A 10,393-nucleotide genomic window follows, 5' to 3' on the forward strand; every position below is an offset into this window, starting at 1 on the left:
AAGCAGAATGATTCTACTCACATTTTGTTTCTGTTTTCCCAACAAGGAGAACAGCTTTCAGATGGAAAAGGGAAGAACAAACATTATCCAGAAGGAATTGCAGCCTAAGATAGGTGATGAGATAGGAAGGGAACATTTAACTCTTCTAAATGAGTTCGCGCCTCCAGACCTAGACAAATTATGTCCCAGCGTGCTGAAGGAATTCGCTGATGTGATCTCACACCCACTATCTGTAATCTCAAGGAAGCTGTGGAGAACGGGAAGGGTGGCAGAAGACTGGAGACGGGTAAATGTCGTCGTCTTCTTCCTCAAATAAGGGAGAAAAGGTGGCATTCCAGAAAACAGAGCCAAGCAAACTTGATCCTTGGCAAAAATATGAGATCCAATTCTCAGATAGGTGGCTATGGACATTGGGAAGAGAATATGGTGATCTTTACAAACTTATGTTGATTGACTAAGGACAAATCATGTCCAGATACCCTGATTTATTTGGGGAGATGGGGATAATAGGTTGGCCCTTCAGGGAAATGCGCAGTATATCTTGACTGCATTAAGAATTTGACAAAGTCTCCCATAATGTGAATGATGATACTGTTTAGGTAGATTGTCAGCTGGCTGCATAATCGTGCCCAAAGAGTAGGAGTCAGTAGCTTCAGAAAAGCAGTGTGATTTATTATAATCTTAGTATGAGATCCCTGGGCTCTGAAACTCCAGAAATCAAAAGAACTGGACCCTCTTCATATTTTTTTTTATCTGTAAAATAGGTATAATAACCCCTGCCCTGCCTCTCTCACAAAGCTGTCGTCAGTCAGTCAACTAACATTTATTAAATGCTTCCTATGTGCCACGCATTGTGCTAAGCACTGAAGATACAAAGAAAGAAAAATGAGAGGCTCTGCCCTCAAGGAGCTTACAATCTAATGGGAGAGACAACATGCAAAAGACTATGTACAAACTAGATATAGACAGGATAAACTGGGAATAATCTCAGAGGGGAGAGGGATTAGGGCAGACTTCTTGTAGAAGACAGGACTTTAGTTGAGACTTACAGGAAGCCTGGAAGCAGAGATGAGGAGGAATGGCATTCCAGGTGTGGGGGAGAACCCACGACAACACTCAGAGTGGAGAGATGGGATATTGTGGGTGAGGAAAAGCAAGGAAGCCCCTGTCACCATCCCCCAGAGTGCACCGAGGGCAGTAAGGTGTAAGAGGAAAGCCAAACTGAGGATTTTCTGTTTGACCCTGGAGGTGAGAAAAAGCCACTGGAGTTTATCGACTGTGGGGATGATGGGGTCAGACCTGCTTTTTAAGATCAATTTGAAAGCCAAATGGAGGTGGATTGCAGCAGGGAGAGACTGAGGCAGGCAGAGCCACCAGTAGGCTAGCGAGATAGTCTAGTTCTGAGGGGATGAGGGCCTGCCCTGGGATGGCAGCAGTATCAGAGGAGAGAAGGGGGCGTAGATGAGAGATGTTACCAAGGCCTTGACAATTGATTGGATATGGGGGAGGATAGGAGTCAAGGATGACGCCTCAGTGGAGCCCGGATGACTAGGAGAATGGCGGTCCCTATACAGTAATAAGGAAGTTAGCAAGAGAGGAGGGCTTTGGGGGAAAGAGAATGCCTTCATCTTTGGATATGTTGAGCTTAAGATGCAGATGTCCAAGAAGCAACTGGAGATGTGTGAGACTGGAGGTCCGAAGAAAGGTTAGCGCTGGATCTGTAGGTTGAGAGTCATCTACGTAAAGATAATCGAACCCATGGGAACTGGTGAGATCACCAAATGAAATCATAGAGATGGAGAAGAGAAGAGGACCCAGGACGGGGCCTTGAGGGACATCCACCGTTAGCAAGCATGACCTGGAAGAATACACAGCAAAGGAAACAGAGAAGGAGCAGACAGCAGGAGAACCAGGAGGAGCAGTGTCACAAAAACCTAGAGAGAAGGGGGTCTGGAGTAGAAAAGGTGATGGACAGTGTCAGAGGCTGCAGAAGGGTGGAGGAGGAGGAGGGTTGAGAAGAAGCCATTAGATTGGGCAATTAAGAGAGCGATTTCAGTGAAATGATGAGCTTGCAAGCCAGACCACAAAGAGTTAAAAGCAAGGTGCCTTCTGGAGGAGTTTAGCCTCAAAAGAACCATGGCAAAGATAGAATGTAATCCAGTAGCTAACAGGGATGGACAGAGCAAGTGAGGGATGGGAGAGATATGGGTATGTTTCAGGAGTCAGGAAACATTGGTGAGAGAGCAGGGATGACAGAGGGGACAGCCAGCTGGAGAAGAGGGGCTGCAATGGGATCACACAGAGAGGGATTTGCTTTGGTAAGGAGAAGGCCCACCTCTTCATGTGAGGCAGAGATGAAGGAGGAAACGGTGGCAGGAAGCATCTGAGTGATATGAGAATGGCAGGGGGAGAAGAGAGAGCTCTCAGCAAATGGCCTCGATTTTTTTTTTCTGTCAAATATGAGGCAAGGTTCTCAGCCGAGAGGGTGGGGGGAAGAGGAGCCATGGGAGGTTTGGGGAGGGATGAAAAGGTTTGGAAGAGCCGCTGTGGAGAGTGGGAGAGTGAGTTAATTAGGGAGGTGTAGAAGGATCGCCTGAGGGCCCAGCTGAGGTTATGTAACATAAATTTGTAGTGGACCCAATCAGCTTGATTTCATGATTTTCCCCATCTTAATTCAGCAGCCTGTAAGCAGGAGCAAAGGGAGCGGATGGTGGGAGTGAGCCAAGGCTGAGGTTTGGAAGGGTATAGGAACCAGGGACTCAGTAGGATGGTGTAGATAGAGTTGAACTGGCTCACCAGAGGTCAAGATGGCGAAAGGAGCAGAGTGCAGGAGTGATGACCTGGGAGGGCATGAGGGCATGGAAGGATGAAGGGTGAGGGGCTGCCGGGCAGAGGGAGAGGCAGAAGGAAGACAGATTGTGATCAGACAGTGAAATGTCAGAGTTCATTCATACTTGTGGGTGGCTGGAAGAACAAGGGAATGACCACCTCTACATGTAGCTGTGGTGGGGTAGAGGAGGAGGTTATGGGGAATGAGTTAGCTGAGGAATTGACACGTTAGGACGTTGGAGCTGTAGGTGGCCAGGGAGGGTGTCTCGAACGTTTGGAGCTTTGTGAGAATCAGATACGATGGTTGGTGGTGATGGTGCCAGTCTGGAGGGGAGGTGTCCCTCATGAGGTGCCACAGGGCTCAGCCCTTGAGTTCAAAAGGCTGGAGAAAAGAAAGACTTTGGGGGCAAGGAGAAGGCAGGACAGGAAAGGCTTCTTCAGATATTCAAAGGGCTGTCATGTGAAAAAGAGAGGTCTTGGTCTGCCTGTTCTCTGCCCAGAGGGCAGAGGGGAAGGAGGTTCAGAATTCAGCTTGGTATAAGAAGAAACTTTGTAATTGATGGAACTGGCCAAAAGTGGAATAGGCCGCTTCAGGGAGTAGTGAGTTTCCCATTATTGGAGGTTGTCAGAGAAGAATAAGCAAGCATTTTCAGGCTTGTCTTTCTCTAATCCAGGTGTTCTTAACCTTTTTCATGTACTGGGCCCCTTTGGCAGTCTTGAAAAGTCTATGGATCTCTTCCCAGAATAATGGTTTTAAGTGCAAAAAAAAAAAACAAAAACAAAAACAAAAAAAACCCAAACCACAACACATAGGACTACAAAGTAAACCAATTATTATTTTAGTTAACAGAATTTTGAACAAAAACAAATTCCTGGATCTCAAGGAACCGTATTCTAATCCATCCTCTGCACAGCTGCCAAACTGATATTCCTAAAGCATGAGTCTGACCATGTCACTCCCTATCTCAAGAAGCTTCAGTGGCTCCCAATTGCCTTTATGTTAAGGCCTCTCTTTAGTATTTAAGACCTTTATAATCTGGCACTAGCCTATCTTTCTGGACTTATTCACATTATTCTCCCTTACTCATTCCATATTCAAGTGTAACTAACCTATTTGCTGTTCTCTTTATATAAGACTATACCTCCCACTTCCATGCCTTTTTAGGCTGTCCTCCTTGCCTGGAACACTAGCATCTTTCCAGTTACCTGTGTTCACAATCTTGGTGTCATCTTCAGATACTTATTCTCTCTCATATTTATTTTTAAAATAAAATTTTTTTTATTAGCCTGTCCCCCCCACCCCCCACCCCCCGTTGAACAAATCTTAAAAAACAATCCTTCGGGGCTTATCTACATATTGTGGCAAAACAAATCCACATTAGCAGTGTTTGAAAAATTATGTCCTTTTCTGTATGTTAAGTTTATCAGGAGGTAAGTGGTATGTTTCTTATTTGTTCTTTTGGACTCCTGGTTTTATTATCGCGTTGATCAGAATTCTAATGTCTTTCAAAGTTGTTTTTCTTTACAATACCGTTATCATTGCATGAAATGCTCTCCTGGTTCTGCTCACTTCACTCTGCATCAGTTCGTAAAAGTCTTACTAGTTTCTTCTGAAATTGACCATATCATTTCTTATGGCCCAGAGATACTCTGCCATGATCTGTAGAGTAAAAGGGTGTACACAGAGAGTTGGGTACTTTTCTGGCCACGGCGCCTCATTTTTACTCGCCCTGCGCAGCCAATCTGTCCTTCACATGTCTCTTATTACCTCTCCCATTCTCTTCATTCACACAACCATCGCCCTTGGTCCACGTCACTTTTTTCTCCTGGTCTTTGCAATTGTCTCCTATTAGTCCAATCCGTCCCCCATGTAGTGGCCAAAATGATTTTCCTGTGTCACATGAAAGTAATCAAAGAAAGAGGAAAAGGGTCTAAATATACACAAATATTTATAAAACTCTTTTGTGGTAGCCAAGAAAGGGAGACTAAGAGGGTGTCCTATTGGGGAGTACCAAAAACAAATTACGGTATATGATTGTGGCAGAATGTTTTTATGCCATAAGAAATGATGAAAATTTTGTCAGGTACAGGTTGTGCTGATAAATGTTTTACAACTAGCTCTTGGGGAGGGGGAAGGGAATGTGTGCGTGACACACTTAAAATTTTTTTTAATTTTAAATTTTTTAGCTTTTATTTAGTATTTTATTTTCCCCCAGTTACATGTAAAGTCTATTTTTAACATTTATTTTTAAAACTTTGAGTTCCAAATTCTTCCCCCTCCTTCCTCCCAACCCCCCCCCCCCACTGAGAAGGCCAGCAATTCAATATAGGTTATACACGTGTAACAGGACTCACTTTTAAATTTAGTCTGCATTAACCTTTTTTCCATCACTTTCTTAAGTCTAGAAAACCAACAAAACAACAAATCAAGCCCTGATTTGTAGAGGCTGCCTATTCCTGAGGTATAAAGAAATACTTACTCTGACTCTTTTTTGAGTGAGTCAGTCAGGGTTAAGTGACTTGCCTAGAGTCACACAGCTGGTAAGTGTCAAGTGTCTGAGGCCAGATTTGAACTCAGGTCCTCCTGACTCCAGGGCCAATGCTCCATCCACTGCACCACCTTGCTTCGCCTTTCACCCTGAAATTTAATAATGGCCCTCCTCAGCAGGTCAGAGTTGGCTCCAGTATACTCCTACACAGGTCTCCTTACTCAATAAACCCAGTGGCTTCCTGTTACCTCTAGGACCCGATGTAAACTCTCCTGGGGCATATTTAAAGCCTTTCACAACCTGGTTCCAACCTAACTTTCCAGTCTAGGACTTCCACACAATCCAAACAAATTAGTCTTCCTGTTCCTCATGTGGGACATTCTTCCAAATTGCCTAATGGTTATTTAATATCTACTTCATATCCGTAATGCTTTCTCCTTGATAAAATGTAAACTCCTCAGGCATAAAGATGGTTCCGTTTATTGTATTCATACCCTCAGTGCCTAGCACAGCACATAGTAGGTGCCCAATCATTGAAGCAATCAGCATTTATTAAGCACCTACAAAGAAGTATTTGCTTGTTGCTTGGTTGCTTGGAATGGACCCTCTCTTCCCCTCTCCCTCCTGGAATTCTGAGACTCCTTCCGGGCTCCCTCAGGTGCTGCCTTCTAAAAGAAGCCTTCCTGATCTCAGCCCCCTCCTTGCTGCCTCAAATTATTTTTTATTTACTTGGCATATGGTTTGTAGAGAAAGTGTGCATAAGCAGAGGCAGTGTAGTGTAAGGGATGATAGACCATCAGGCCTTAAAGCTAGGAGGGGAGATTCAAATCCAGCCTTTTACACATATTGGCTCTGTGACCCCAGATAAATCAGTGAGTCCGCCAGGAAGCTTTCTAAGACAGTATAGTCCATGGTCCCCTGGGAAATTCCCAAGACCCTTGAAAGGGGTCTACGAGGTAAAAACGTGTCATTCTATTATTTATTTATTTTTATATACTATACTATTATTACAATACATTATATTATATTATTATTTTCATAATTATATTAAGATGTTACTCCCTCATTTCCAACTATTTATCTGTGTGAGAGTGGATTTTCTTCAAATATTTCAAATCTAAAACAATGTTATCTCAATAGATGGAATGCAGAAGTAGATAAGAGAATACAGCTGTCTTCTCTTAAGCTAATATTAAAGAGATTTGCAAAAATATGTAAAACAACACCACTCTTCTCACTAATTTTGTTTTTTCATAAAATATGTTATTTATGTTTACATATGATAGGTTAATTATTATTATTATAAATACATAGTTTAAAATTTTACTGGTTCAAATTTCAAGTGCACTAATTATTGACAGATATAGCTCACAGAAACAAAAGCTCTCTAGAGTTCCATTTTTAAGAGTATGAAGGGGTCCTGAGACCAGAAAGTTTGAGAACCGCTGTTCTAAGACTATAAAAAGGCTGCAAAGAAAGTGTGGATGCCTGTATTAGTGAGGGTGTTTCCTTACCTGGGAGTTTCCTATGCCAGTCGAATCACAGATTCAGTCTGTTTTGTTTTGTATCTGTTTACCTGTGTTCATGTGGCTTCCCCAACCCTGGGAGTCTGCAAGCTCCTTGAGGGCAGGGACTGTTTTGGCTTTTGAAGAGCACAGTGCCTCATATATAGGATACTTAATTCACATGTATGTGCGTGTTCAGTCATTTTTTTCAGTCACGTCTGACACTTCGTGACCCCATTTGGGGTTTTCTTGGCAAAGATCCTGTAGTGGTTTGCTATTTCCTTCTCCAGCTCATTTTACAGATGAGGAAACTGAGGCAAACAGGGTTAAGTGACTTGGCCAGGATCACACAGCTAGTAAGTGTCTGAGGCTGGATTTGAACTTATCAAGATGAGTCTTTCCTGACTCCAGGCCCGAAGTTCTCTCCACTGTGCCACCCAGCTGCTCAATTCACATATGAGTTGGACTTTATGTCCTTTGAGGACTCTTTCAGATCTGGGATATTGGGATTCCGAGATGCTGTGCTTAATTCTGTGGTTCTGCCTCTGAGCAACTCTAGAGACTCAGAAAAAATGGGGTGGAGAATGTGGGAGAAATCCAGGAAGGTGTCCTGTAGGAGGTAGTACTTGTTTGAAAAATAGAAAAGGGACAGCTAGATGGCACAGTGCATAGAGTGCTGGGCCTGGAGTCGGGATAGATTTGAGTTCAGTCCTACCTCAGACACTAGCCATGTGACCCTGGGCAAGTCATGTAACCCCTGATTGCCTCCAGGAAAAAAAGATAGATATTTGCTAGGCATAAGGGTGGTGCATGAACAAAGGTGAAGACATCACTCTGTGTGTGTGTGTGTGTGTGTGTGTGTGTGTGTGTGTGTGTGTGTGTTTTACAAGCAGTGTTCCTATCCCTAGTGATGGTGGTATGCTGGTAAACATTTAACAACCTCCTGTCGGGGGGGGGAGTACACTTAACACACTTTTAAGTTTAATCTTCATTATTAATATTTTCTCTATCACTTTCTTAAGTCTAGACAATCCGTTTTCGAGGTGTAAATACTTACTCTGAAAATTTTAAAATGGGCTGTTCTTGCCCTCAGATATGTCAAAGCCTGGATCTGCCCTGCTTGTTGGGGTCACAGATTTCGGGGTGGTCATCTAGCCCAACCACTTCATTTTATAGGTTAGAGAAACTGAGGCTTAGAGAGATTGAGGGACTTGCCCAGGATCACTCAGAGTAAGTGGGAGTGTCAGGATTTGAACTCCAGCCCTGTGCTTGTAAATCTAGCCCTCTTAATGGTCACCATTTCCATAGAAGTATTTAGGTTTCTAAGACATTCCCTTCCACCAAACCTGTGAGGCTCAGAGAGGACAAGACTCTTGCTCCGGGCCGCACAGCCAGTGTCGGATGTGGGATCAGAGGGTCATAGAGCTGGAAAAGCTATTGGCCAATACTTAGAGCAGATCACCCCATTTTTCAGATGAGGAAACTGGTTTGGGGAGTTTGTGACTTGCCCAAGGTAACACCATTCCCAATGCTCTGCTTTTCAGCTGTACTGCTTTGTGAAGCAGTGTGGTTGAGGGCTTCAGGAAAGATCCCCCTCCCTAGATGCATATATATGCAGGTCTTTACCACCCAGCAGCCTCCTGGACAGTTTCATGTCTCAGTTTCTCCTTTTGGGGAAATCTTGTGGCTGCCCATCTCCTCAGACCAGGGAGGGAGGAGCCAGGATGAGATTATGTCTGTGAGGTCCCCCAAACGCCTCTGACTTTAATTCCAGCATGGGGACTGGCCTTACTAAATTAGTCTGCCCTGGGAAAAGCATCATGTCCTGTAATGAGAAGGCAGGATATGTGCCTGCATTCTCTGCCACAATGTGGGGGAGGCAGCTTTACTTGGTCTGGGGCCTGGGATCTCTGGCCTCTTAGGGATTAAGAGTTGGAGCTCTCCTACCCTCTGGGGAGACCTTAGCAAACAGTGGCCACCTATCCACTTGGCCCGTAGCCTAGGTACCACACATGGGGTGGTACCACACATGGGCATTCTCCGCCACAGTAAGAGTGCCCAGAAAATAGGCTTTTTCTACCAACCCTGAAGTCCCTGTGGAAGGTGGAGGGGACTGGGCAGAGGGAACTGCTGGGTTTTCAGAGAGCCAGGCTGGCCCATTGTGTGTGGGGGAGAGGAGCTGGGCTCGCCAAGGCTTCTGCGGCTGAGCTAAGGGGTTAGCGTGGATCAATGAGTGCCGAATCGGCAGTGTAAGCTGCCCTAGGGGAGGGGGCCCTGCAATAGATAGCACCTTGCAAGAAAAAGACTCCTCCTAGACTAGGAGCTGGCATTCTGGAGTCAAGTTCCAGTGCTGCCTTTCACTGTCTTTCGTTGTGGGACCTTGGGCACTAGAGAGAACCTCCCTTTTCAGTTTCCTCATCTGTAAAAGCAAGGAAGTGGATTAGATGATTTCTATGTTTCCTTTCATCTCTAACATTCTGCATTCTAAGGCCCCTCCCAGCCCTGACATTCTATGTTCTAAGGGCCCTTCCAGACCTGAGAATCTGTGTTCTAAGGCTCATCCCAGCCCTGACATCCTGTGTTCTAAGAGCCCTCCCAGCTCTGACATTCTGTGTTCATAGCCCCTCCCAGCCCTGACATCCTGTGTCCTAAGGTCCTCTATAACGTTGTCATTCTTTGGCTTTAGATCTCGGTCTCAGCCTTCCCTTTCCAGACTGTCTTACTCATGAGTTTTGCATGTTCTCTGGAGACCCTTTGGACAGCCCCAGATTTGAGAAGCTGGGGGAGGAAGGAGAGGGGATTCTCTCTTCTCCCCTGGGCTCCTCTCCTGCCCCAGCTGAGGGCGTCTCCTTGTTGCAGGTGAGGAGCCGGAAGAAGAGCCGAAGGTGAAAACCCAGTGGCCCAGGTCAGCAGACGAGCCCGGAGTGTACATGGCGCAGACAGGTAACCGAGTCTGTCTGAGTCTGCGGGCCTGTGATGTGTCAGCCCATGTGCTTAGTGCATCAGGGTGTGTGCTTAGCATGTCGGGGGGGGGTGTTGTGCCTGTTTCTATGTGTCTGCCGCCTGTGCTAGTGCCTTCCTTCTCCCCAGCCCTTTGGGGAGAACAGGGGGATTGGAGCAAGAGGAGTCTGGGGACATTCTGAGAATGGGGACTTTCATTTGGAGGGGTCCTTCCTCTGTGCTGAGTCTGCTACGGCTGCAGACCAGCAAGGGGGTAGTCAGAGCGGGTTTGGGCCCTAGGGATGGTAGCTGTGCAGCTGGTGAGGAGGGTCTGCCCACAGGAAGGGAGAGGGGAGCCTGAGGCCTGCCTGGAGCCATGTCATTGCCAGACATTGCAAACAGAGAGATCAGCTCAGGGTCCCTGAAGCCAAGTCTAGATCATCCTGTTGTGGTGCTATCTGGTTTCAACGCGCAAGAGTCCTGTTGACCCTGTAATCATTGCCCAGAACAGCCTGGTGACCTTATAGTCACATTATAGAACAGTCTGGTGACCCTAGAGTCTCTACTCAGAACTGCCCAGTGACCTGAGATTCTCTGCTCAGAACTGCCCGGTGACCCTAGAGGCTCTGC

At 45.7% G+C, this 10,393-nt stretch overlaps 1 protein-coding gene across 1 annotated transcript in view; it reads left to right on the top strand.

The window, feature by feature from the left end:
• ADGRB2 (adhesion G protein-coupled receptor B2) overlaps positions 1 to 10,393 on the top strand; it is a 53,856-nt gene that overhangs the window by 15,810 nt on the left and 27,653 nt on the right. The window contains 1 exon segment of the mRNA XM_027864588.1: positions 9,683 to 9,766. Within this exon segment, the coding sequence (XP_027720389.1) occupies positions 9,683 to 9,766 (84 nt within the window).

This window comes from Vombatus ursinus, unplaced genomic scaffold (assembly GCF_900497805.2).
Source record: "Vombatus ursinus unplaced genomic scaffold, bare-nosed wombat genome assembly UNPS02014775.1, whole genome shotgun sequence".
In the NCBI taxonomy this organism is placed as follows: Eukaryota; Metazoa; Chordata; class Mammalia; order Diprotodontia; family Vombatidae; genus Vombatus; species Vombatus ursinus.